Genomic DNA, 26,881 nt, shown 5'->3' with positions numbered 1-26,881 from the left:
GCGCAGCGAAGAAACGAGATTCTGCCCTCTTTTCTGGCTGGCGCCAACAAACAGTTCTCCCATCTTTCCTAGTAAATTGGTACTGCATATTATATCTGACAATAATGTTGGGTCCCTCTTCGATCCCTTCGCATCCACTCTGGCGGCCGATTTCAGACTAAATAGCTGATCCAGAAGTAAAGATCTCGCGGGGGGTTCCACTTTCAGCAGTGACGCAAAACCCACGTAGGCATTAGCCACAATAGTCTTCTTAAGATTTTCGAGATTGCCGTTCATGCTACAATGATTTTTATACGCATCAAACAGCGTATCAATGTAATCTGAGCCAGTCATTAGAAGTAGACCGGCCTTGGGAACCGCCAATGCCAGGAAGGTGAGCGATCGCAGATATTTTTCTGCCCTCGCAGTTGTTTCCGCAACCATAGAAGCAGTTGATAGATCACTCATTACCAGCGCTTTCCCTTTCTCGATACTGACACTAAGAGACTGTGATTCTTGATCCCATAACTGAGCCAAGAGTGTCCTCGTCGCCTGGCTAGATATATACCCCCGGCAAAATAATGCAAGGAATTCCCAATCCAGAAGCTCAGAAGGCGGCGGATGAACCTCTAGCATCTGCCTCCTTGTAAGGAGAAAACATAGTCGTCTTAGGGTTTTCAATTTTGTATCGGCACCAAGACCATCCCCTATTACCGCTTCCTGGAGGAAAGAAGCTAGGAATCTGCGTGATGAGTCATCTTTGGCGACTGACGATTGAAACACGTCTTTGGGTATCTCCAAACGTAACTCAAGCAGAGCTATCCAGGCGTCTAGACAGGCGCCCCATTCCTCACTGTGGAGGAGGCTTCGGACAGTTGCAGGGGGGAATGGGGCCAGCGGGGGAAGTGGAGTGTGCTCCATGGTGCAATGTATGCATTTCCTTGCTCCTCCTGTCTTTGGCAACGATGCGGCCGTGTCTGCCAGGCACACGCAGAAAAGAGGAGAAAGGGGATCCCCCAAGGGAGGGAATAAAATAAGGATCTCGTGCAATCCCGTCTCTATTGCTGTGGCCGCAAATAATAAAATCGGGAGTTGGGAACGATAGGAGATTAGTCAGCACTGTCCCTTATCTAAGCGAACGCCAAGACTTCCGCCCACAATCGCCCGCTTATCAAAAATCCATCCCAAGTTCCGTTTTGGCGAACAACTTCTCACGGTCAAACACAACTCCTTTCCCCACGAAGCATCAGCCTTTCATCACCTTACCGAACTTCCATTGTTCAGGTCTTGATTGGCATCCCGCCGATAAGTCACTGTACGTCAATTGCCTCCCGACTCTCCTAGAGTATCCCAACAGACGTCCCAGGGCGACAAACAAGCTAACATGTAACGATCATATAGAATTCATCACCATGTCGTTCCAAAAGCCCGAGAAAGACTTCGGCGAAGGCCCCGTACGTGTTCCCATCTCTATTCCCGTGTGCGATATATACCTCCATTTTCATCATTTGATTCACAACCCTGCGTCGTTTCGAGTTATCACTCTACAAACGCACCAAACTAACGCCGTGATGGCCACAAACAGAAAATCCACAAGATCCGCATCACCCTCACCTCGCGCAAGGTCGCCTCGCTCGAGAAAGTGTGCCAGGAGCTCATTGACCGCGCACGCAGCAAATCGCTCAATGTTAAAGGCCCAGTCAGACTCCCCACCAAGACCCTGAAGATCTCCACCCGCAAGACCCCCAACGGCGAGGGAAGCAAGACCTGGGATATGTACGAGATGCGCATCCACAAGCGATTGATTGAGTGAGTTGCATTTCCATTATGCATTGGCTGGTGTTTGTTATTTTTTCTCTTTTTTTTTTCCAAAGGTGTAGGAAATTAGGGAACCAGGAAGGTAATGGAAGAGCTGACGAATGCGGTTTTTCGAAAACAGTCTGCACGCCCCTACCGAAACCGTTAAGCAGATTATCATCAACATCGAGGCTGGTGTTGAGGTTGAGGTTACCATTGCCGCATAGAAGCAGTTTTTCCTCATGCGGCTTCTTCTCTATCCCGTAAAAGGGATGGCGTATTGACTGGTTGATGCGCGTGGATTACCGGGGGTACGATATGCTGCGGGTTAAAAAATATTTTTGTTACCAGGTATCTTTTCTCGGAAGGGATTCGGGTTCTGGTATAAAAAGAATAAAACTAGGACGACATTTACTGTCTGAATCCGAGGATATTCACTATTCACTTGGGCGGACGGAGGTGGAGTGCGTCTGTTGCTCTCAATGTATATACACGGCCCTGGTAATCCGGAATGGAAGAGAACGGAAAGAAAAGCGTTCAAATATGAAAATTGCATGCTTCCCGGATAGTATTCTTTTCATTCTTGGTTCTGCATCATGGATACCTTCGTAATATCTGATAATCTAGAACCTCCAGTCAGATATATTAAAAACAGCAGGGAACTCCCCAGTACATCCAAATTAACGCCATAGCAATCACCCGCATCTATAAACTATTCACCGGATATTGAGTACATAAATCCACGTCTATCTACAGTCAGTAATTTGGCAAATTAGGAAGAAGCAAAAAGGTATCCAACAGACCCGAACAAAAGAATCAATACATGAACAGGAAGTGGGAAATCGCAAAACCCATCACGCCCTTTCAACCAGTAGAAAAGCCGTCCCAAAATTAAAATTAAATACACAATCCTACAAAAATCCCATCCCCTCCTCCAATTTACAAATCAAACCCACACCACTCCACCCTAGGGGGCACGTCCGGCACTTTCACTTTCATGTTGGACGCCTCTCCACCCCCAATGCCAAAACCCCCATGCTCCCTCACAAACCTATAAATCGCCTCGGTCTCCGCCGTATACTCCTCTGTCTTTGCCTCTGTATCCCTCAGCGTCTCCGGCTTTGGAGGGCCATCGGGGAAATATATACGCACAAAGGTCCCCGCGTCATTCGGATGCTGGTAGCAAGGTTCGTTGTCAATGTACTTTACTGCCTGGCCCTTCCAGGAAAGGAGGCGATTGGTTCCTGGGTCGCGTCGGGTTTCGCCGTGGAGGACTGGGAAGGGGTTGAGGTGTGGCTTGGCTTTTTGGGGGAGCGTGGCGGTGGTGGAGGTGGGTGGAGGTGCTGTGGAGAACGGACTTTGTTGGTTTGTGGGCTGGACAGGGGTTTTCGAGGCGAAGGGGGAAAGGGAAGGTTGGCCGGCTGTGGATGCATTCTGAGATTGGGGTGTACCGAAGGGATTTGGTGTCTGTTGCTGCGTCTGCGGCTGCTGGTGCGGTTGGCCGAATGGATTTTGTTGTTGTGGTGGCTGTGGTTGACCGAATGGTTGGCCAAATGGGTTGGGTTGCTGTTGCTGGTTCGGCTGTTTGATCTGCGCGAAAGGGGAAGAGCCTGTGCTTGGCTTGCTGAAAGGATTGGCCTGCGTTTGTGTAGCCTGCGAAAATGGTGACTGGGCGAATGGTGGTGGACCAGCAGGTTGCCCAAAGGGGTTGGGTTGTGCAGCGGCTCCCACGGTTGAGGGTTGGCCGAAGGGGGTAGGTTGACCAAATGAAGGCTTTCCGAATGTCGATTGCTGGCTGAATGGTGAAGGGGTTGCTGTCGACGGTCCTGTTGAAGCCTGTGCAAAAGGCGAAGACTGGCCGAAAGGCGTTGGTGAAGGGCCTGTTTTCCCTTCAATGATATCAATACGGTTTGGATGAGTGTTCTCGCCCTGCATGATATACCTGACCGCCCCTTCTATATCGTTAAGGATGGTTTGTATCTGGGCTTCTGTTTCAGCGTAGAGCTTCATTGCATCCTGCACTGCCTGCTGGGCGTTTCCAGCTGCAGCGGCGGCATAATGTAACGCACGCATCTCTTCAAAACTCTGTTCCCGCTGAGGGCCTCCGAAGAGCTGTACGGGAGCATTCTTGCCTGGCCCGTAGCAGGTAAATATCCATTGCGGCCTACCCTTCCCGGGGGTAAGATCAGTTCTTATGTCATCGGGATTCAGCCCATACCTATATTTCGTAGCCGTCAGTAATTACTAGACGATATCATTGGAGGAACTCACTTGTTGTCCTTGATGATGTCTTTGGATCCACCTAAATCAACAATGATGTCAACATAGGGCATCTCCATGCTCCAAGTCCCAGTTTGATGTAGATGTAGGTTGATATGCTGTGCTGTGGCTGCTAGAGCAGCTTGAAGCAGCCACGCAGCAATAATGAAGAAGCATCAAAACGAAAGAACAAATACGACGAAACATAACTCTCAAGGGTATTGGAGACAAAGGGATATCTCTTCTTCCTAAGAATTGACAATTGACAATCTCCCGTCCGACCAGGATTGAACCATGTCATCTTAGGCATCAACACTACCAAACATCCAACATCCCAGCTATGAGAGCCCAACGGCATAGGCCAATATAATTTCCCATCAAAACGAGAAAGTCATCATAACAAAAGTGTTTCGTACCTCCAAATGCGCCGCCGCCACTGGCAGCAGCAGCAAAACCTCCCCCAGCCAACACGCCAAACCGGTTTCCCCCTCCTCCAAATGGGGATGCGGACTGGGCTCCTGGATGCTCATTCTTGCATCGATCTGGTTATGTGGAGAATTAGCAATCGATATCAGGCCGAGATAAAGAATAACACACCTACCGCCAAACTTGCATCGGCCCTGTTGGTAGAAGATGCAGACGGGCATAGCTTTCTTGTTCTGTGTGTATCGCGGTCGCCACTGCTAAATATTTTCTGATATGGCGATTATGTTGCTCTATTTTCCCAGTGTTCCCTTCGTATAGTACCTGAATAAAGTTTCTTTGCGTCTTTTGCGGAAATGGAAGCTTCACTATAGAGATCAAATCGAGGCGCGCGTCGAGTTACCTCACTGTGGCGAAGTGGCCCAAAGATCTAAATTCTTCAAGTTTTATATGTGTCGCACTCGGGGAGAGCAAATATGTGTATCAAAGCACGTAGATAAAACTTGTGAGATATATGAAAAATTTCTTCGGGCATGATTCCAAATCACAGGAGACAGTCGCAACTGTGAGAGAATGCGATTTGATTAAATAACAAATTGTTGGCTACGGTCAGGCCCACTAACGTGCGGATTACCACTCACTAGTCTGAACATATTTATTGATATATTATCGTCTTGTAAGAACAATTCATCTATGAAAATCATTTTACTCCGTACAATGATGATATTGCCTCTGGGATTATGACGATGCTAATCAGCTCGGCCGTTTTGTGCTAGCTAAATATGAGAAGCAATGCAAATTGGCCACCAATTGGCGAGAGATTCAAACCAATATCGGACGTTTAAATATGTGAAATTCCTTTTCGGCCTAAAAATATATCAATCCCACCCTTTGCGCCGCTGAAATGCTAGGCTAAATATACAGCCACCAGTGTTAATGTACCCTATCGCCGTCTATCACCACCAAATGCCCCGACCGCCGCAGACCCCCCAAGCGCCGACGAGCTCATGCTCAAATTCTTCTTCAAATCATCCCAATTTAACCCCTCAATCTTCCTCCCGCCTAGCGCCTCCAAACCTCCTGCACTTAAATCCTGCAACCGCCCCGTCGCCACCCGGCGCATCATTACTGTATCCTTTGCCCCCGGTAAATGCCTCGCCTTCCCTGTCAACAGACAGTCCTCGAACCATCTTTCCTCCTCCGCATTGAATGGGAGATTAATAAGCTCCATTGCGCTCTTAGCACGGGTTTCGCCAGGTTTAGTAGCGGACAGAACGAAGACAATGAGTTGTTCGAGAAGGTCACGGTGGGAGGATGGGGAAGGTTGTTTGCGGCTGAAATAGAATGATTCTGTGATGTGGGTACGGCAGAGAAGGGCGAAATACGCGTTTAGCGCTTTCGGTGTAGCAAGGGGTGGGGACACGGTAAGATAGTACGCTGTTGCGAGGCTGTCGTCGTAATTTTCGTTGGGGAGTTGTTGACTTTGCTGCTGAGCATGTTTTGGTTGGGTCGCGAGGACGTAGAGAATCTCGTCGGGGAAGGTGGGGAGTAGGCATGGCTCTGTTAAATATTCTAGAGCTCTCTATATTATGAAATAATTAGCAATTAGGAGGAACCGTAAGCTAGATAAAGCCGGTCCTGATGGAATGCGACGAACCTTATACTCCAGTCTATCTAGGTGCCACAGGCCGTCGATGAATAATCTGTATTTCTCTGGTAGGTAGCATCGCCGTGCGAACTGCAAACTGGAATCGCCACCGTTTGTGCTTCGGAGATCTCTGAGAATGTAATATATCAACGCCTGCTTGTGATGGTTTGGTGAGGATGAAGAGACGATTTGCGAGTAGAGCGCGCGGAGGGCTTGGTTGGTTCTTGGGGGGTACACTCGCGAAGCTGCGCCATAAAATATTAGAATATGTAACAGCGCAATTCTCAGGAAGCTGTTAGCTACCGGCATCAATATTAAGAGCTTTGAGGAGCCTGTCAACAAAGAGGATGTTCTCGAGAGCTCGTCTGTTGGCGATGATTAGGTCAACTTTTTTTGAGTCGTAGCTGGAATCGCGCTTGAAATAGAACGTGGCGTCGAACTCCTCCCAGGGCGCCATATTGGATATTGGATATTATTATATACCAGTATCAGTGAATACAATCGTAGTCTTCGATTCTTATTCCTCGTCCCAATCCAAGGTGAAGCTCGAAATCAAATAAATTAAGCGACCTTTTTGGCCAAGATCGTATTATATAATCGAATCGCAGATTGTTTCCTGATTGAGTTAAATGTAAACATCAACACGAACGAGCCGCACGAACATCAAACATTCAACTTCAACTTCAAAAGGACGACGACGACGACAATCATACTAACCACAGAATCACCAGACACCGTTTACTATCTACCACATGCTATAATGACATCCGTGTCCGGTTCTAGACCCTCACGGCGCGCTGCTGCTGCCCGCAAGAATTTTGTCGTCGAAAGCTCGGAAGACGAAGCTGCCTCTACTGGACGTGCCACCCCCGCCCTATCAAGTCATGGCGAGCAAGACCAGGAAGATGAGGAGGAGTTCACACCGGTTCCAAAGCGACCAGCTGCGAAGGGACCCACGAGAAGGCGAACCACTGCCAATCTCTCGTCCGAAACCCCACAAACAGTTCGACAGGACAAGAGCAAACGAACACGGCGACCGAGAACAGGAGATGATATCGAACAGTCACAGCTTTTCGACATGGTAGATGAGTCCACGCTGCTAGCAGAAAACCCAGAGACACCATCCAAGAGGCCGACCGCATCTAGAAAACGCAGGAGCCCCACGCAGCAGCACCAAAGGCGCGAAAGCCGTATGTCATCTTCCGCATCTGCCCTGTCGTCCCTTCCAACTCCTGAATCTTCAGCTTCTCCAGAGCCCCAGCCATGCCCGCCCTCCCGCCGCCAGAGCGTTGCGCCATTAGCAGACATCACCGAGACTACTGTCAACGAGGCTACGCCAAGGCCTCAACCAGAGCAGGAGAGGTCTACAATCGAAATGATAAACCCCATGTCCACGACCCTAGAAAAGCCAATGGATATAGTTCTCAAGTCTCGATCGCTTGCTGTACCTACGGTTGAAGAGCCATCCGCGCCGAAACCTCGAATGGTGATCACACACCTTGTGATGACGAATTTTAAGAGCTACGCGGGGCGCCAGGTCGTGGGGCCGTTTCACGTTTCTTTCTCCTCAGTCGTGGGCCCGAATGGATCTGGGAAGTCTAACGTTATCGACTCACTTCTTTTCGTCTTCGGCTTCAGAGCGAGCAAGATGCGGCAGGGAAAGATCTCTGCCCTTATACACAATTCTGCGAACTTTCCTGACCTCCAATTTTGCGAGGTTGAGGTGCACTTCCAGGAAATTTTGGATCTCCCCGACGGAGGACATGAAATTGTACCTGAGTCACAGCTTATTGTATCCCGGAGAGCGTTCAAAAATAATTCCAGCAAATACTACATGAACAAAAAGGAGACTAATTTCACCACAGTTACGGGATTTTTGAAAGACCGGGGAATCGATCTTGATCATAAGCGGTTTCTGATTCTACAGGGAGAGGTTGAGTCCATTGCTCAAATGAAACCGAAAGCTGCCAGTGAACATGATGACGGTCTGCTGGAGTACTTGGAGGATATCATTGGGACTTCTAAGTATAAGACTCCTATTGAAGAGGCTGCTGCTGAAGTGGAAGCTTTGAATGAAGTGTGTCTTGAGAAAAACAACCGCGTTCAGCATGTGGAAAAAGAAAAGCATAGTCTTGAGGATAAGAAGAACAAAGCGATCGCCTACATTAAAGATGAAAATGAACTGGCTGAGAAACAGTCGGCTCTCTATCAGATCTACATCGACGAATGCAACGACAATACGCGCGTGACCGAAGAGGCGATACTGCAAATGCAAGAATTGCTGAATATGGAGTTGGAGAACCACCAAGGCAGCGAAGATGCCATCAAACAACTCCAGCGATCCCACAAACGGGGCGCAAAGGAGTATGAAGCTATGGAGAAAGCCACGCAGGCGATGGTTAAAGAGATGGCTAAGTATGATAAGGAGTCAGTGAAATTTGAAGAAAAACGCAAGTTTTTGCTAGGGAAGCAGAAGAAGCTTGAAAAAGCCATGCAATCAAGCCGTCTGGCTGGCTCCGAGTGTGCAAGTCTGGTTGAGAAACACACAGACGATATTGAGAGGAAGACTGCTGAAATCGCAGAGTTAGAGAAAGAAATGAAGCACGAGGAGGAGGAGCTTGCGGCTATTCGAGAAGGACTTAAGGGTAAGACACAGGGACTTTCGGACCAAATCGCTGTTAAGCAGAAGTCACTTGAGCCTTGGAATGAAAAAATCAATGAAAAGCAATCCGCCGTTGCCGTCGCACAGAGTGAGCTTGATATTCTGCGGGAAAAGCGTAATGCAGGCGCCGTCGCCATGGACGAAGCAAACGCGAAGATCCAGTCTATTAAAGCTACCATATCCAGCAAAACAGCTGACCTGGAAACTCGCCGAGTGGAAAAGACAGAACTTGAAAATGAAGCCACTCTCCTTGAAACTGAATTAAAAAAATTCGGACAAAAGGAACCGGAGATTCGGTCGAGGATATCCAGCGCTCGCCAAAAGGCGGACGAAGCTCGTGCGAGCCTTGTCAGTACTCAAAACCAGGGCAACGTGCTTGCAGGCTTGATGCGGTTGAAGGAATCCGGGCGTATTGAAGGATTCCATGGAAGACTTGGCAATTTGGGGACTATCGATGAACAGTATGATGTCGCCATTTCAACTGCCTGCCCAGCCCTTGAGAACCTGGTGGTGGATTCCGTTGAAGTGGGTCAACAATGTATCGACTACCTGCGCAAGAATAACCTAGGAAGAGCGAACTTCATCCTCCTCGACCGACTACCTCAGAGAGATATGTCCTCCGTCTTTACACCAGATAGTGTGCCACGATTATTCGATCTTGTCAAACCCATAGACCCCAAGTTTCGACCAGCCTTTTACAGTGTTTTACAAAATACGCTTGTCGCCAAGGACCTTGAACATGCTAACAAAATCGCCTACGGCCCGAGAAGATGGCGTGTTGTTACATTGGACGGACAGCTTATCGATGTATCTGGGACTATGAGTGGTGGTGGCACCCGTGTTGCCAGGGGCGGCATGTCCTCAAAGCCTGTTGCCGAAGTCTCGAAGGAGCAGGTCATGAAACTCGAGGCTGATCGCGATGAGATTGAAAGGAAGTTCCAAGCATTCCAAGACAAACAGCGGCAGATAGAAACGTCAATAAAGGCGAAGAGAGATGAAATTCCGAAACTGGAGACAATGATTCAGAGGATCCAACTTGAGATTGAGAGTTCAAACAAGAATTTGGCGGATGCGCAGCGACGTGTTCAGGAATTGTCGGCAGAACATAAGCCTTCGAAGAGTGATGATTCCAGATCCGCCGCGCTTGAAAAACACATCTCGTCCTTAGGAAAGGAAATTGAGAAGCTTCATACAGAGACTGCGGGAGTTGAAGAGGAAATCCAAGCTCTCCAAAACAAGATTATGGAGATTGGTGGTGTCAGGCTCCGGGGTCAAAAGGCTAAAGTTGATGGTCTCAAGGAACAAATCGATCTTCTCACGGAGGACGTGTCAAATGCTGAAGTTTCCAAGTCTAAAAATGAGAAGTTGCGCATCAAGCATGAAAAGTCTCGTGCCGATGCGGAGGGTGAACTTGAGCAGGTGAAAAAAGACCTTGAGAAATTGAATCAGGACATTGAGAGTCAGGAAAATGATGTCTATGGGACGAGGCAGAAGACAGAGGAGGCTCAAGAGGTTAGTTGGATGCGTCCGGGTTGAGGGAAACATAACTTTTTGCTAACTTCTTTTCGTAGGCTTTGGAAACCAAAAGAGAGGAGCTCGCCACATTAAAAGCGGAGCTGGATAAGAAGGTAGCTGAACTGAATGAAACGCGTGCTTCTGAAATCGAAATGAAGAACAAACTAGAGGAGAATCAAAAGGTTCTTGCCGAAAATCAAAAACGCTGTCGATACTGGGAAGAAAAGCTAGCCAAGCTTTCTCTTCAGAATATCAGCGACCTAGGCGAAGAGCAGGAAGCTCAAAGCCTCCCAATATACACCAAGGATGAACTCGCCGATATGAGCAAAGAATCGCTCAAAGCCGTCATCGCTGCTTTGGAGGAAAAGACGCAGAACGCCTCCGTTGACCTCTCCGTCCTGGGCGAATACCGCCGCCGCGTCGCTGAGCACGAGTCCCGCTCTGCCGACCTGGCCACTGCACTAGAAAGCCGCGACAATGCAAAGTCACGCCTTGATACTCTCCGCTCTCTCCGCCTGACAGGCTTTATGGAGGGATTCAGCACCATCTCGCTCCGGCTAAAGGAGATGTACCAAATGATTACGATGGGTGGTAATGCTGAGCTGGAGCTTGTGGATTCTCTTGATCCTTTCTCGGAAGGCATTTTGTTCTCAGTCATGCCACCTAAGAAGAGCTGGAAGAACATTGGTAATTTGTCCGGGGGGGAGAAAACGTTGTCGAGTCTTGCGCTTGTGTTTGCGTTACATCATTACCGACCGACGCCGTTGTACGTCATGGATGAGATTGATGCGGCGTTGGATTTTAGGAATGTAAGTTTGAAGCCGGAGAGTGTCGATGGATAATTCTGTCCAGTTTACTTATTGATTTTGTTCCTGTTGTCCAGGTCTCTATCGTCGCCTCATATATCAAAGAGCGAACGAAGAATGCTCAATTCATTGTTATCTCGTTGCGAAATAATATGGTATGTGTTGCTTCCGTTTCCTTTCTCCCCCTTTCTTATACCTTAAGCTTCTTGTCCCGTTATTCCCGGAAATCTTTCTAATGCGCAAAACCCTTTAATCTAGTTCGAACTTGCATCTCGACTTGTCGGCGTCTATAAGGTTAACCACATGACCAAGAGCGTTACCGTGGAGAATAAGGAATATATCGCTCTGGCTAATTAGACAGGCGAGAAGTCTGTGAGGCCTAGCTTAAATTGTCAAGAATTTCGTTTTTCATGAGGGATTTTTGCACATATGCCATATTTTTTGGTAGCTTATGGTTTGCGGTTGCGGTCGGGGTTGCATTGGCCGGATATGAATATATTTATGTTATGGGAAGAGACAGGGTTTCCTTTGTCGTTCGAGCGTTTGGAATTGGAATACTTGGTCAGGGTGGACTTTCTATCTTTTTGCTTTTTCCTTGTCAGCGGCTGATGATGTCCCATTTTACTCTTTGTCTTGCGGACATAGTATGTTTGCTTACTTAGGCGTTTGGGGTGGTTGTTTCCAATATTGTTTTGTCTGTGATGGTATAAATAATGCTGCGCCGCAATACACACCAAATGATTGATTGATATATGCGGATGTTTTCTTTATTTCTTATACGGTGTTGTATTTTTTCTTCTTCTTTCATTTGTTCGAAGTCAGTTCTGGCAAACATATCTATATCCCTGATCAGGAACCCTTTTCAATTGTCATCCCCTTGGTGTCGGAATCGATCGGATGGTCTTTTCGTCTTTGCCATTATTCAAAAAGGATTTTGTTTAAATAAACCTGTTTGTTAACATTCATTTGTGGAAGATGTATACGCCACCTGGGTTCATTTCACCCAAATGTAGGGGAAACCCTGATGACTGGCCCAGCCAACTTAACTTGGTCCATTCTGGAGATGAGTATTTCAGGTGATTCAGGGGCTTCTCTGATCTAGCATTCTCAACCGCTACCACCAGTGATGGTCGACAGAAAAATGGAAATGGGATGCGACGGAAACGATCATCTATACCTTTTGCAGCTTGATAGCTTCAAGGCCTCTGCTTTGGCCTTTGGCTCCAGGGTGGCCGCCGCATATCCAACTGCTCACTCCACTCTGGGGTTTTATCCACAGTTGGCATGCTACCTCTTGCCAGGGAAGAAAGGTGAGTTGTGGATTTTTTGTTTGGGAATCCAAATCTTATTTATCTTTCCGCACACGGGGACAAGGGCATGCCGATGTAACTTCGTATGGCTGTTCAGGCAGAGATTTACAAATGCGCAAGCAATCATTTGTGAGTGGCAACAGATGATGTGAAATACAGTTAACTGCTTGAGCTTGTTAGATTGCGAAATTGATGGTTGCGAAAACACCTTAATATCCTAGCCGCTAATTGGGGGAATAAAAAAAATAATGTAATATAAAATAAGAATAAGAATGAAAATGAAAATGAAAATAGAACAGAAATGGATGGATAGGCGTTTTGAGTATCTTAACTATCTATCACGCGTACAGTACATCTATCTCCCTTTCGCCGTGCGATAAACCTGTCCTTCATCCAAGCTCCTTTTCCGTATCACTTTAAATAACTAAAGTAGCTCTGAGCAATAAATAGATCCATGCCAAATCAAATCCTAATTGCATCCTGGCACCTTTCCGTAATATCCCTACGCACCGCCAACACAGAGAGGGTCTCGACTAGACAGACACATAACGAACAAGAACCCCCTGCTGTACCCGCTGTTCCATTGGGTTGGTGTCAAGTACGCATCCGCGCCTACTCGGGGCCGGGCGTATCCACAGACTCTGCATGAGCGGGTAACGGCATGTGAGGACCTGTATGAAGTCACACAATGAAGCTTTGTAAAATACAACTGAAGAAGCTGGAGGAGAGTCTATGATTCTTAGTAGAGATGGCAAGAAGCAGAGAGTGGATATCACATAGACCATCGAAAGTCGGGCAGAACGCATGCATCAATATTCAAGTCCAAACCACGGCCATCTGCTTATAACAATTGTTCTTCTTGTTTTAGTCGATAAAAAAAAAAAAAAAAAAAAAAAGGGCACGTCGGAAGTCTAGGAACTGGCGAACGGGATTGGATATGCGAGAGGACTTGGCGGCGGTGATGTGGATGGTATTTTTGGAAGCCAAACTGACCGCATGTGTTCCGTTATGGAAGCTTTCGTGAATTCATATAACAGTGCTCAAGCCAGGTTTGCCAGTCCCGGTCAATCCATTCATGAAAATTCGCATGACGGTCCCAGCCCTGAGCCCAGCGCAGCAATGGAGATATTGGAACACCAGGAAGGTGTTTGGTATCCAGCACACTTGGTTGCATATCTTTATGTAATATGTCATGAGTATACAGTGTAGACTCTGCATCAATGATTGTCTTCAAAATATTTTGACGCTCTGACTATGGATAGTTGGTTGGATCGAGACATTGCATTGAGATCCCAGGTACTTTTTCAATAAGGATTAACCGGATAGATCGTGAACAACTTTTATTTGGAATTGGCAGTTCAAGAGTAAAGGACCCATAATATCTTGGAATGATAGTTCCTTGAAGTGGATAAAGCAGTTGGTAGGCTGTGGTTTTATGAGAGTATGCTAGATCTGTAAGCAAAAAGGATCCACACCATCTTGCTCATGATCAAAGTATAGAGGGTCGTAGAACTTAGCGACTAGATACTTATCAATATCTGGAGTCTTATCAACCATGTGGACAGTGGTTAACAAGTTAAGCACTGTGTTGATCTCCTATTCTGACAGGTTCAACAATCTTCAGTCGAATAGTGCCCTTTCCAGTCAATCCAGGCAATGAAGGGTGAAGTATGCAACGATCCACAGGATGCATACTTTCTCTTTCCCGATGTCCCTCATAAGATAGCATGACCTCGCCAGTTGTGGGAGCAGGAGGAGTATGAAGGTGGTGTTGGTGTTGGTGTTGCTGTGATAGACGTCAAAATGAAATGGACTAAACAACCGGATTGGGGTGCTAGAACCAGCATTGGCAAGAGTTCTATCAACGTCACTAAGATTCTGAACACCAATTAGTTATCATCAGTGATGATAAATGTATCTAATTAAATGGAGCGAAGCGAGTTTCGTTAACAATGGTTTTACAGTGTAAATTTTTCGTTCGAATTAGGGTTTCTCCGCAATTGGCTCTGATGGCCCCTCTTCGTACCCCTGAATCATCGACCTACCTACCTGCCAACCTGCCTATCTACCTGTTCAATATTCAATGAATTGCTAAATTGAATAGAAGTCAGTACTTGATTAGTTTAAAATGTACTCAATAAGATCTCTAGATATGCTTTTTAATGATGTATGACTATGTCGTTGATATGTTATTGCAGCTTTTCATATCTTCTAAAGGTCGTAATCTTAACTAGCTACCAACACCATTTAGCCAAACGGAGCTTCCAACATAGGTGCAAACACTGTTGATGAATGGCTACTTATCAGTGGAAGTAAGTAATTACAGCAGAAAAAACATCTAACTAGGGAGTTACTTGACACATTCGTCACTATGGGCTCCGCTACCCCGCCACCCCACATCCTGTAACGCCGTATTATGTATCCCCTACATTTCCACGCAGTGGTAACGGCCAACCAGTTTCTCCACTTGGAGGTCACAGTCAAGCCCAGCAAAAAATGTACATACGTCTCCGATTCCGCGATGCTGTTGCGCTGGAATCCGCCATCTCGCACAAACCGCAAATATCAATCTCAAGAAACAGTCCTCCCCTTTAAAAAAGAATCCCCCCCCCCCCCCCCCCCTTTTTTTTTTTCCCAGAACGGACAGCGCGTCGACTTCCTATCTTTCAGCAGAGTGGGCAATAGTCAGTAGAAGTTCCGGCTGAAGGCATCGAGAAATCAGGGCCAGATTTCGGACTCGGGACCCAGGTCGAGAAATATCTTCTTTTCCGATTGGTGGTGGTGCCTTCAGTCGCGTGGAAAACTCTCCAGAGCATAAAAGGTTCTCTACATAGCTTAGTTGGAAGAAAATGCCATACTGATCGCCATCCCAGCAACGCCTGCGCGGGCGTCAACAAATGTGGGAAGAAAAGTGCTATTAATTGAACCAAGAGAACCCACACACACAAAGGAACGAAAAAATGAAAGAAAGGCTATTATACAATATCTACCATAACAACAAACACCAATTTCCAGTCCTATTCCAACGAAAAAGAAAGAAAGAAAACAAAAAGGGAGCGAACGCCAACAAGAAACCCCCCAACGATGGACTCCTTCAACTCCAAAGTCTACGCCATAACTGGGATATCAGGCATCGGCCTCGCAGTTGCCAAACAACTCCGCAAATGCGACGCCCTCGTCTCTCTCGCAGATATTTCCCAACCCGCCCTCGACGAAGCCTTCGCGGCCCTTGGCTCCTCAGCCGACCACGTCCTCATTACAAGGGTCGATGTCTCCTCCTCCGCCCAGGTCAACGCCTGGATTGCAGCCACTGTGGATAAGTTTGGCCGTCTGGACGGTGCGGCAAATATGGCGGCCGCCATTGAGAAACACCACGGTATCCGCGATTTGGTGGACCAGGATGATGACGAGTGGGATGTGATTATGCGGGTAAATTTGACAGGGATGATGTATTGTGTACGGGCTGAATTGAGGGCTATGATGGCAGCGCGGCAGGGGGATTCTGCTATAGGTGCTGGTGCTATAGGTGCTGGTGCTGGTGCTGGTGCTGAGGGCATTGGGAATATTGTTAATGCCGCGAGTATCCAAGGTGTTATAGGGTTCGGGAAATCTGCGACGTATTCGGCCAGTAAGCATGGCATCGTAGGATTGACGAAATTGGTGGCCAAAGAGGCTGCTCCAGGTATCAGAGTGAATTGCATCGCGCCGTGAGTCACCGCCCCCTGATTCGTTATTCCTTTATGGATGTCATGTGCTCAGGACAGAAGCGCAAGTGAAAGTTCCAAAAGAGGTGGTTTCTTGAAGAAGAGTTATGCTGATCAGGGGACCAGGGGATCGATTCAAACACCTCTGCTTGATGAAGGCAGTGCTATACAAGGACGTCTCAACCATATACCTGGTGCTATATGCCGAACAGAGACGGCAGACGAGGCCGCAAAGGTAGTATTATTCCTGCTCAGCGATGCAGCCTCATTCGCGACAGGAGCCGTGTATAACATAGACGGCGGCTGGGATTTGCAAGGCGGATAGCGAAAGTTGAGTAAACGTGCCGAGGAGGATCCTGGCAATCATGTCTCTCTATCAGAAAATTTAAGATGTTTGGGCGAGCGAATTTTCTGAGTATTTTTCATTTTGTGGGGGGAGTGGGAAGATTGTTGTTCCAGGAAGGTGTCATAAACGAGATACAAATGTAGTCAGAGTGGCCATGTCCCAAACATTAAAATATATGCCCTGAACAGAGAATAAAAATCTTAATCTGGGTGCCACCTCCGAGTAGAAGAGGTATCATGCTAGCGGAGAGGTTCTGGAATTGTTCACGCAGTAGTTCACATCCGCTCCGGACCTGGAAATGTACCTCCGAAATAATTAAACCAATCCCAATCTTCGAATCCCTATTGCAGAAGAGAGAAAGTCAGATAACCAATAAGAGTTTATTCATACTTTCGGAAATCAGAATGGTAAAACCTGGAGAAAGCAAGGGGAAAGGAAAGGAAACATGTAATCATCTTGCCCAGGATAGCCGCGAAACGGCAAATTTGAGAATGACAAACAATGAAAATCGAGGAGAGAGGAAGAAAAGTAAAAACCCTTACACCGAAGCCAATAATTTCATCAACCAACACGGAGTGACCCGGAAACAGGTGTTCGGGCGAAACTGAAGATATACTCTGCGGTGTCGCACCATGGACTACTAAACTTGGCTGCTGAGAATCGTGGGTCTTTTAGGCTGCGAGGTTAACAATCAAATATCCTTATAACGTAACTTGACTAAAATGAACATAACAGCAAATTAAACTAAGAAAGGAATAAGAAAAGGAAATCGCAACAAACGTACCCTTGATTCCTCATGTATACCGGCATTCTCTCCAAGATATTTCGCAAATAAATTATAACTCATTATACGCAACCGGTCAGCCGCCTGCTGTTGGAAGGTCGATGCTGATTCAGGCCACAGCTTGGTCTTGACGAGTGTAATTGACACGCAGAGGAAGTAGTACTCGCGCATCCCCTTTTCTAGAACGAGGAACTTCTCTTCGAGCCATGATAGTGTTTTTTGAACCAAGGATATTAAAATGTCCGTAATGCTGGGTATAACCTGCCGGACTATAGCGGATGCTGCAGATAATTAGACAAAGAAATTGCTGCTAGCTGTATGATATAACAACCAAGTGGCCAGAGGGAGAGGGAATGGGGGGGAAAAAAAGAAGCCTTACTGAAGCCACAATCGGATGCGTGCAGATGATGACAGATCGTAAATGCAGCATGAAAAGTGACATCTGCTAACGCACACCAGGCGAGCTTGCCGATGTTATCAATGAGCAGCTGCTGTTGGCATAGAATCACCACTGCTACTTCAAGACGCGCTTGCGTCGTATGACAATTTATGGAGCCCTTCAATCCACCAAGGACACTGTAGGTGTAAAGCGAAAGCTGGCACCGTCGCAGATTCGACTCCAAGAGCGTTCGCCATAGGAGCTTTTGCTGTTTCTGAGTCATAAAAGAGTGAGAGGCCTCAGGTGGGTTGGGAGTGGTATTGTCCTGCCAATCTGGGATATCTGAAAGACTCCGATTGATCTCCTCTTCTAGAAGTGAGAGATCGTTTGAAGACAAAGAAATACGTGGCGCATTGACAAGCGCACATATCCGCAGTCTCAAACCCATGGACTGCATCAAAGCCACCTGAAACGAACAGTCTGTCATGGTCGTGGTTGGCTTTTCTTCGGGGCTGACGGTGATGTTTTCGCATAGATCTTCGTCGTCGATATTCAGCGGTGGGGAACAATCATAATCCGATTGCTGCATTGTCGGAGGCATGCCGCGGTCCAAAGACGCCTGCAGGTCGAGTTCGAGAATCGTGGCCCATATCCTTCGGCGCATTTCCCGATTGAATGCCGAAATCTTGGTTTCGGGAGGCGGTTCGCGGTGGCATCCCGCAGACATGGCCAGCTTCACCAACGTCCCCGCTGAGCTCCAGGCTTGATTCTTCTGCGTGTAATTAGCCTCCTTGGCCATTATCAGCAAACACCGCACCTGTAAAACAACCAGATTTGGCCGCTTAATATTTGCATGGAACAGCCACGCCTCAGACCAGCGAATCCACTCCGTCGCGACGGTATGGGACAGAATCTTTGTGCCAGACGCGGTAAGAGGGCTCGGTGTGTTTACGCTCCACACGGACGCCATTACCAAGAGGAGCTGGACAATGAAGTGGCACGGAATGTCCACTTTCTCAGCCCAGAGATCATTGAGCTGTGCGCGGAACGACGGCCTATGAAGAATGGGATGCATCTTTCCTACGTAAGAGAAGTAGCAGTTCACCAAATTCTCGACCACGGGTCGAACGGGAAGAAGGCTCTTGAGGAAGAGACTGTCCGTCGCCAGCTCTCCAGACAAGGGTTTCTGTTGCTTATTATACCCAACCTTTCTGATTTCCTGGTGAAGTGCGCGAAGAGAGGCGGTGGCTTTCAGATCTTTCATAAAGCTGCTCAATCCCTCGAGCTATATTTTTTGTTATTGTTGGTGTTGTTATATTCATACATTTAGCATGGCTACTTCAATTACAACGCCTCCGGAAAGGCTCCTCGTAACAATAGATCCGAAGACGGATTGTATAAATTCTTATATGATATAATAATCAGGGGAAAGATAAATAAAAGGAAAAGAAAAAGAACAACTCACCTCAAATGATAACTTCGACCCATTACTGCATCCCCAAAACCGAGTCCGACCCTCATTCCCATCAAAGCGGTGCCGATTGGGGGCGTCGCGTCCCCACGGTTCCGCCTGGACTGATAGATCGTCGCGCGCAGAAGCATCAGCGGGGCCAGCAGCTGTCGAACCCGGGTACGGGTGCGGGTGCGGGTGCGGGTGCTGGTCCGGCTTGGTCGAAAGAGGAGCTGCATTATTAAAGGGCGAATTGGACTGCTGCTGGATCAGGCTCTGTATGATTAGTCTCAGCTCCCGAACCCGAACATCGTCAGATTGCTGCTCTTCCGATGCTGCAACGGCTGGTGCATGCGCATTGGGCCAATTTGCTTCTGGTGGCCGTGGGTGCCAGAAGGCCGACGATGCTGATGCCGCTGCTGATACTGGTGCTGGTGCGGGTGGATGGGAAAATTGTCGTTGTCGTTGTTGCTCCTGCTGCTGCTGCTGCTGCTGCTGCTGCTGCTGATGTTGCAATGCATGGACGGGAGACTCATACATGCAAGCCTCCGGGCCGGGTCCTTTCATGCATCGATTACAAGCTGGATAGCCAAAGTCACACTTGACCTTCCGGTTCCTGCATGGAGCGCAGGCAATGGTCCTCCTCCGCCTCTTGCGGTGACTGGATTCAGCCGGCTGGTCATGCGACGAGGATGCAGCACGGCTGCTGGCGTCGCCGCCGCCGCCACGGTCGCCGGCTGCGTCGTCTGATGCATGGGGATGGGGCGCATACGCGGGTGTCGCGTTTGTCGCTTGTGATTCGGGGCTGCGGCTCGATGACATCCGGCCTCGTGGAATTTTCTGGCCCCGTTTTGTGTTCCTTTCGCTTCGACCCTGCGTCGTTCTCGGACAAAGCACATCCAGCGGTTAGCAAGACCTCGGAGTAAACATGGTTAGCCAGCCATTGGCGTGGCCAGGGGAGCGCTACAGTGCAAGGGGGCCAAGACAGCAAACTCAGTCAGCGCAAACTGGCTGTTTTGGGCCCGACGCCGAGAAGGCCGAGGTCGGTGTCGGGGCTAAGATGCACGTAGTTAGCGTTAGAGCGAGAGATCGAGGCACTACGGAGTAGAGTGATGGGGAGACCGGAGAGAAGTTGGTGCGTGGCTTGTGTCAAGCTGGTTGGTGAGCGGGTGGTGAGCTTGCGTTAAGCGTGCGTTAAGCTCGCTCCAGTCTGGAATCTGGCGCTGGGGTCGGAGATAACAAGCGTGTCGGAGCCCGCTGGCGCAGAGCGCATGCAAGGTCATCGTGACACAGCAGACAGCAGAACAGAGGCGTGTGCGGGAGGTATCCAGGCTCGAGGCAGAAGCATTTCTGCAGAGCGGGCAATGGAAACCGTCGAGGAGGGGTTTCTTAACGGCAGGAATTACAATAATTAATATATATTGGCTGACCGTCTATATCTTCTATCCGATGTTTCCAGCTCAATTGACACTCGCGGACGAAGGGGAACACGAGTAAACTATACAAAAATTATCTAGATACATAGAGACAGCGATAAAAGGTCAAAAAGGGTTTATCAGGATGTTCCGCTCCCTCCTCTCCTTCGCATCCCAAAACCCCTTCGCTTCGGCTTCAGAATCCAGTTCCGTTGACAAAACCACCAGCCTCTTCCCCACCGTGGATCCTGAAGTCGATGGCCCTGATTGCGACAAGGACTGTGCTGACTGCACGACCAAATTCCCATCACGCTTTAATATCAATTCCGACAGGGAGCTGTACGGGAGCATCAAGACGTACACCAAACATGTCATTGTCGCGACCGGCAAGACGGACTGGGAACAACGGGTCGAGAATGAGCGTGGCAGTCTGATGGAGGGGTTTAAGCTGGGTTCGTTCAAGCCGAAGACGGGGGGGGGGGGGGTATGTCTGTCTCCCGCATTGTATAGATATAGATATAGATATAGATATATCCTATATCATAGATATTCCTTGCCATCCCCTTCTCTCCCCTTCTCTCCCCTTTCCCCCTGAGAGCACCCCTCGTTAACACACTCCCCATTTTCTATGGCAGAAAATGATGGTTTCAGCATCGAACCTGCCCGTATATCCGGCGTACAACGACGCTCAGGGACACGGCCAGGGCAAGAGCCAGGACAACGTAACGACCGTCCTCGTCTTGCCCGCGTTCATCTTCGTCGACGCAGTCACCGTCTCGCGAATACCAGAGTTCATGGACCGCTTCATCGACTCCTCCCCCGACCCAGTTGCAAACGCATAGGCCCAGCCCCAGCCCCAGCCCCAAGCCCAGCAAATGCAGGATCCAGCATCCTCAAGCACCCCCGACACCCAATCGAAACCCGATAAGGGGGAACTATCCCGTTCTGGCCCCGAATCCCCACACAAGCTGACAACGCGCCCCTGCCTCCGCGACCACCTCATCCTCCTCTGCTCGCACCACCGCCGCGACGCCCGCTGCGGCATCTCCGCTCCGCTCATCCGACGCGAACTCGAACGCCACCTGCGCCCTCTCGGCCTCTACCGCGACGACGATGACTCCCGGCCGGGCGGCGTGGGCATCGTGTACGTCTCGCACGTCGGCGGCCACAAATTCGCCGCGAACGTGTTGATCTACCGTCGCGCGGCGGAGCAGATGATTTGGCTGGCGAGGGTGCGGCCGGCAGATTGCGAGGGGATTGTCAAGCAGACGGTGCTGAAGGGGAAGATTGTGCATGCGGACCAGTTGAGGGGTGGGTTTGATCGGGGGAGGGACGTTGCGAGTTGGTAGGGACGGCTAAGGGACGGCTAAGGGAAGGGGAAGGGGAAAAGGGGAGAGAACAAGGCGGAGAGGGAGAGGGAGAAATGGACTTGAACTTATTATGCTGGATGTAAGTGATGGTGAACGATCTGTATGCTACCGTCACTGGGCAATGTTCACTTCGGCTTCGATCCGGATTGAACAGAATTCACAGCCATTGGAACGGGAAAGGGATAGCAGGAGGGATGCAACTTTCCAAGTAGAAGAAGAAGAAGAAGAAGAAGAAAGAAAGAAAGAAAGAAATTCATAAATAAACCAAAACACAACGACAAAATGCAATCTAACGGGTTAGCAGAGCTTAGGCTTTGATTTCATTTCTTGTATTGTCAGCCCAAGCAACAATAGAGCAACAGGGAGAATAGCAAAAGAAATAAAACAAACTAAACAAGAGAAGCCCACGCGATATACTTGAAGGAGGCAGAGAGCCAGAAAGCAGGAGACCACAGCATGATATAAAGGCTGCGAAGCGCACGTCTGGATTCGATCCAACATATCAACAGCGTTGATAACATGCTTTCTTTGAATTCTGAAGCCAAAGAAGAAAAAAAATGAAACAAATGAAATGAAATGAAGAGTAAAAGGTAGGGGAATCTTTGGAGAACGGACGCCAAAAATAAAAAAGAAAGAAAAACGAATATAACAAAGCCAAAAAGATCTAGCTACGCGTGAGTGGAAATTCAGATACATAGTTACATGCCAAAAAATCATCCCTTATATATAAAATCACACACAGTTCTGCACAACTGGAAAGGGTAGGAAACAATAGAGAACAATCAAACATGCGCCCACCCATTATACACGATGACTTGCATCTCATCAATCAAACACGGCAGCCAAAGCTCTCCATTCTTTCCGCTCCTCCTCCTCCTCCTCCCCCGCTTCTTACCCTGGCTAGAAAAAGAAGAAGAAGAAGAAGAAGAAGAAGAAGAAGAAGAAGAAAAAGAAAAAGAAGAAGAGGTATCGTCATCCTCCTCCTTCTCCCATGCCCTAAACCTCGCCTCGATCGCCCTTGGCCGCCACGGCAAGTCCAGCAACGAAGCAAGAAACCCCTTCCACCAGCCCACAAGCACAGCGTCCCGCGTCGACGGCCACCCGCGCGCCGCAGACTCGTAGGCGACCAGGTTATATCCGACGCGCACGTTGGGATTCAGCCAGACACCCTTGGAGGCTGAGAGGGGGTTGTCGTAGTGGATGAGGCAGCATTCGGAGCCTTCGAGGTGGTATTTGGCGAGCGAGTCGGGGATGGCGCGGAAGCGGAGCGGGGTCTGGGTTGTTTGGAAGGGAGCGGCGTCGAAGATTGCTGTGGGTATGGGATAAGAAAGGGGTTAGCCTTTTTGTTTCTTTTTCTTTCCTTTTTTTTTATACATTTTGTTTAAAGTAATGTTTCTTCATGGAGATTGAGAGAGAATTGGGTAGAGGGGGAAAACACACCAATCCCGTTCCAGCAACTTTGCACGGGGATGGGCTTTGCTGCTAGCAAGGCGTTGCGTGAACGCCTGGCGCTGAAGTATGGATAGCGCTGGGAGAAGGCAGCGGAGCCCTTCCAGTCCCGCAGGGCAAATGTGTCATAGAAGAGCCCCGGTTTTGCGAAATCGAGCGAGCACGTCGCGGCGTATGACCCGGAGCGGGTATTGAGAAGAGTTATGATATCCGTCATCTATATATATATATATATATATATCATGTTAGTCTACCTTCTGTGGTAGTTCCGCAATCTAGCTGGCACAAGTTTTGCACCATCCATACCGAAAATATGACATCATTCAGAAAGATAATCTTATCGAACGTCCTCCCAGCCCGTACAAGCTTCTCCAATGGCTCCAACGACTTATTCCGCATATGAGCCAGGTACGGGATGCGTCTGAGCTCCCTCTTGCCCCGGGCCGTATCAATCCACCCTTCCTCCGCGGGAGGCTTGCTGATCTCGTTCTCGTGGGTGGTGGGATCCAGGACGATCGTCCTGTCAACGCCCAATTCTCCCAGCTGCATATCCAGCTCCCTCAGCGCGCCTTTCGAATCATCCCAACTTCCACTCTCATAGACGGAAACGTATATGTTCTCTTTCCCGAACTTCCTCGCCAGCTCGACAACGGCGGCATTCCAATGGCTGCGCAGGATGGCCTCATTGTTCCAGTGCGTGCTGGCCACATAGACGGACCTTATCCCTGGAACGAGTGCTGTATTTGCAGACACTCGTGACGAGGATGAGCGGGAAGATAGCGCCAATGACGACGTGGAGAAGGTGAGGTAATCGACGACGGCGAAGAAGAGGACGCAGGAGATGAACAGGACGCTCAGATGTCCATGCGAGCCGCGGCGGGCGAAGAGGACAGGGCCAAACAGCCACCGCCACCAGCGACGGTATCTACGGGGAGACACCAACATCCTCGAGCTGTAGTCCTGGACACCAGCACTGTATCAAGCATGGATCGCAATCGGGATTGCTCTCGAAATCCGTGTGACTTCGGCAGAAGTTCGGAGCAGATGTGGTTTGGCTGCTCATCTTGGTGATCGACCATTTGAGCCAATCAGATCATCATAACTACAGGGTATCCTTGGACAACTAAACTAGCTCGCTAGAGAGCTATATATAAGCTAATTAACCGACTACTGCTGTGCAGTTGTGTAGTCGTGAGTATGAAGATTATTCACCCACACAATACAGGATGCTTGCTGGTCCCATTTCCCTCACGTCCCTCCCCATAGTTACCGTCAGTGGACTGACGAAAAAGTTATTTCGCCCCTGGGCGGCTTTTCTCATCTGATGACACATGGCAGCCGTGGAGCTGCAAGGAATGCGCTCGATGCCATTGCCCAGACGCCATGTCCCGTGCACGGCCATATCGCTCATTGTCCTGTAGAAAACTCCTACCCCGGGATATCATCGTATCGATCCATGGATGTCAACAAATTCCTCTGGTCCCTGGCAGGGTCGCGATTCAAAATTCTTGGCAAGAACCAGAGCTCCCTTGAGATATTGTGTTGGCGGCATTGGAATGGATTGGGTTGGTCTATCCCCTCCACCGCCAGCATGGCGCTGCTGGTGATCGAGCTCTTGCTTGGGCCCAGTGGCCGTTTACGATTGGAACCGCCGTTGAACTGCAACCCGCAGATTTCCCGATTGGGAAAGCCGGCAGTTGCACTTTCTAGGTCACGTGGTATATATATATATATGTTAGGGGGTACTTTATCTCAGCATGCTCAGCCTCTCTTCTCGATATTTTCGGATTAGCGCGACCAACTAAACTCCTTTAGACTTCTGCCAAGTCCTGCTAACTTCTGGACCAATAAGAGACTTCACACGTGCTCGCAACCTAATATCTCGTAGAGAGTCTGAGAAGAAACGGTTCCATCGTGTGTGGAAAATCAACACCGCCCATACAAAATATTCGATTGACTTCGAAATCATACATCTACCCTAAATATCTGCCTGATCATCACCAAACCGATATTTTTCAAATCCTCAGCCATTCTGCTATCATCTCTGCTATTTTACAACTCACTACCCCTTCTCATCATGTCACAATCGTTGACAAAAGACAGCGTGTCTTTTGAATCTCAAGACACCCAATGTCAGACGCGCTCCAGCCAATATCCTTCATCACTCGAAGATGAATCCTCTCTACAACCACTACAGTCTCCCAACAATGTAGATGATGAATATGACACATCAGACAGTGACTTAACAGAGCTTGAATCTATTGATACTCCTTCGGAATTCGAGATCACCGATACTGATACCGATACCCCGCGAGCTTGTTCACGATCAAACCGCCGTGGCCCACAGCACCTGCCTACAATGCCTTATAACCGGCAGAAAAGACGGTCAAAATTATCTCGCGTTGTCAGAACATTACAGCGAAACAGTTGGGGAATGGAGGCCTTTATAGAGGCTTGGATTCAGAGTCCCGATATCTTGACTCATCGACGATACAGTACTCCTACGAAGCGGCGAAATGCACTATATTCAGCACTTTCCAAAGCAGGGGTATTCAATGATAATCAACGTTATACTGTCTTGCTTAAACAGGAGCTGAAATGCCTTATCAATACTCCCTTCTTTGCAAAATTCAATCACGATTCTGATCTGGATACCATTGACTTAGGTTTCATGAACTCCTCGAAGCGAATATTCTGATCCACTTCAGACACTCGAGATGTGAAATGCTGAATGGTGTCATTGATGAAAGAGGTGTCAGTATTGTTGACATTCTGCCTGTTATTCTGACAGATCTGAAGAAGTATTGATCGGAAATATTGCACTGCTTGTTGAACCTTGACATGACTGTCAATAAAGACAATGGTCTTTAAAATGTGTTGAGGTATGATCTTTCCATCTGTATCAATGGCCTCGTTCAATAAAAAATATAACATATCATAGGATACAAGTTTACCGCGTGGAATCGGATGTACGCCGATAAAAATATCAGGACGGTTAATGGAAGTTCGAATAACCTGAGTCTGCCGTGGGTTTACACCAATAGAACGAAATCCAGCCTCTTGAAGAATGATATCTTCAGCTTTACTGCTGAGGGTTGCGGAACAGCCAAACCAGACAATATCCTCACGAAGAAGCAATCTCAGGTGCCCCAGCCTGGCAAACTGACTACGGAATTGACTCCACTGTGTGACAAGATGACACTCATCGATAGCTACAAGCCCAATCTTTTCTTGTAAAGTAGGGTCTTGAAGAACATGCTGAAATCGCTTGCAAAGAGCTTGCTCTGGACTGAGCAGTATATGTGTATACTCACCTTGTTGAATGCGTTTGAGTAAGTCTTCTTGCCCCTGGAGATTATCAGCACTGACCAGACAAGGATTGGCACCGGGAAACCGTGCTATATCTCTTGTTTGCTGATCACCAAGCTTGTTTAGAGGAACCAGTTGAATGGTTATCTTTCCTGTCAGAATTGTATAGGATTGAAGAATAAGGCTCTTTCCATAGCCAGTTCTGGCAATGAATAAAGTGTCGCTATATCCATATATCATGCGCCGAAGTATACGGACTTGTTCTATGCGTGGCTG

General features: G+C 48.4%; 10 protein-coding genes across 10 annotated transcripts; 6 read left to right on the top strand and 4 right to left on the bottom strand.

Annotated features, from left to right (window-relative positions):
- Nucleotides 1-1,391: 1,391 nt before the first annotated feature.
- On the top strand, nt 1,392-2,003 carry HCAG_08821 (40S ribosomal protein S20; the record flags this gene model as incomplete). Its single annotated transcript, XM_001536107.1, has 3 exons — nt 1,392-1,433; nt 1,565-1,788; nt 1,919-2,003. The coding sequence occupies 3 exons, from the start codon at nt 1,392-1,394 to the stop codon at nt 2,001-2,003; spliced, it is 351 nt and encodes a 116-aa protein (XP_001536157.1).
- A 712-nt stretch (nt 2,004-2,715) lies between these two features.
- Nucleotides 2,716-4,682, bottom strand: HCAG_08820 (predicted protein; the record flags this gene model as incomplete). Its single annotated transcript, XM_001536106.1, has 4 exons — nt 2,716-3,994; nt 4,048-4,078; nt 4,452-4,577; nt 4,637-4,682. The coding sequence occupies 4 exons, from the start codon at nt 4,680-4,682 to the stop codon at nt 2,716-2,718; spliced, it is 1,482 nt and encodes a 493-aa protein (XP_001536156.1).
- A 719-nt stretch (nt 4,683-5,401) lies between these two features.
- HCAG_08819 (conserved hypothetical protein) lies at nt 5,402-6,563 on the bottom strand (the record flags this gene model as incomplete). Its single annotated transcript, XM_001536105.1, has 3 exons — nt 5,402-6,040; nt 6,116-6,351; nt 6,410-6,563. The coding sequence occupies 3 exons, from the start codon at nt 6,561-6,563 to the stop codon at nt 5,402-5,404; spliced, it is 1,029 nt and encodes a 342-aa protein (XP_001536155.1).
- Nucleotides 6,564-6,866: 303 nt separating this feature from the next.
- On the top strand, nt 6,867-11,446 carry HCAG_08818 (conserved hypothetical protein; the record flags this gene model as incomplete). The annotated part of the gene is made up of 4 exons (XM_001536104.1): nt 6,867-10,280; nt 10,340-11,092; nt 11,167-11,244; nt 11,348-11,446. 4 exons carry the CDS (start codon nt 6,867-6,869, stop codon nt 11,444-11,446), a joined length of 4,344 nt encoding a protein of 1,447 aa, XP_001536154.1.
- A 927-nt stretch (nt 11,447-12,373) lies between these two features.
- On the top strand, nt 12,374-14,292 carry HCAG_08817 (predicted protein; the record flags this gene model as incomplete). The annotated part of the gene is made up of 5 exons (XM_001536103.1): nt 12,374-12,399; nt 12,850-12,986; nt 13,415-13,581; nt 14,044-14,067; nt 14,140-14,292. The coding sequence occupies 5 exons, from the start codon at nt 12,374-12,376 to the stop codon at nt 14,290-14,292; spliced, it is 507 nt and encodes a 168-aa protein (XP_001536153.1).
- A 1,191-nt stretch (nt 14,293-15,483) lies between these two features.
- HCAG_08816 (predicted protein) lies at nt 15,484-16,428 on the top strand (the record flags this gene model as incomplete). Its single annotated transcript, XM_001536102.1, has 2 exons — nt 15,484-16,106; nt 16,230-16,428. The coding sequence occupies 2 exons, from the start codon at nt 15,484-15,486 to the stop codon at nt 16,426-16,428; spliced, it is 822 nt and encodes a 273-aa protein (XP_001536152.1).
- A 296-nt stretch (nt 16,429-16,724) lies between these two features.
- Nucleotides 16,725-20,345, bottom strand: HCAG_08815 (predicted protein; the record flags this gene model as incomplete). The annotated part of the gene is made up of 7 exons (XM_001536101.1): nt 16,725-16,790; nt 16,992-17,102; nt 17,234-17,502; nt 17,613-18,897; nt 19,078-19,935; nt 20,090-20,117; nt 20,164-20,345. 7 exons carry the CDS (start codon nt 20,343-20,345, stop codon nt 16,725-16,727), a joined length of 2,799 nt encoding a protein of 932 aa, XP_001536151.1.
- Nucleotides 20,346-20,622: 277 nt separating this feature from the next.
- Nucleotides 20,623-21,826, top strand: HCAG_08814 (predicted protein; the record flags this gene model as incomplete). The annotated part of the gene is made up of 3 exons (XM_001536100.1): nt 20,623-20,961; nt 21,113-21,199; nt 21,320-21,826. 3 exons carry the CDS (start codon nt 20,623-20,625, stop codon nt 21,824-21,826), a joined length of 933 nt encoding a protein of 310 aa, XP_001536150.1.
- Nucleotides 21,827-22,579: 753 nt separating this feature from the next.
- Nucleotides 22,580-24,241, bottom strand: HCAG_08813 (conserved hypothetical protein; the record flags this gene model as incomplete). The annotated part of the gene is made up of 4 exons (XM_001536099.1): nt 22,580-22,599; nt 22,743-23,156; nt 23,288-23,513; nt 23,603-24,241. 4 exons carry the CDS (start codon nt 24,239-24,241, stop codon nt 22,580-22,582), a joined length of 1,299 nt encoding a protein of 432 aa, XP_001536149.1.
- Nucleotides 24,242-26,263: 2,022 nt separating this feature from the next.
- On the top strand, nt 26,264-26,533 carry HCAG_08812 (predicted protein; the record flags this gene model as incomplete). Its single annotated transcript, XM_001536098.1, has 1 exon — nt 26,264-26,533. One exon carries the CDS (start codon nt 26,264-26,266, stop codon nt 26,531-26,533), a length of 270 nt encoding a protein of 89 aa, XP_001536148.1.
- Between the last annotated feature and the right edge of the window lie 348 nt (nt 26,534-26,881).

Source organism: Histoplasma capsulatum, genomic scaffold, assembly GCF_000149585.1.
Source record: "Histoplasma capsulatum NAm1 scaffold_13 genomic scaffold, whole genome shotgun sequence".
Taxonomy (NCBI): Eukaryota; Fungi; Ascomycota; class Eurotiomycetes; order Onygenales; family Ajellomycetaceae; genus Histoplasma; species Histoplasma mississippiense.
Note: the sequence above shows the minus strand (reverse complement) of the source record. Positions and strands in the feature narration are given on the sequence as shown.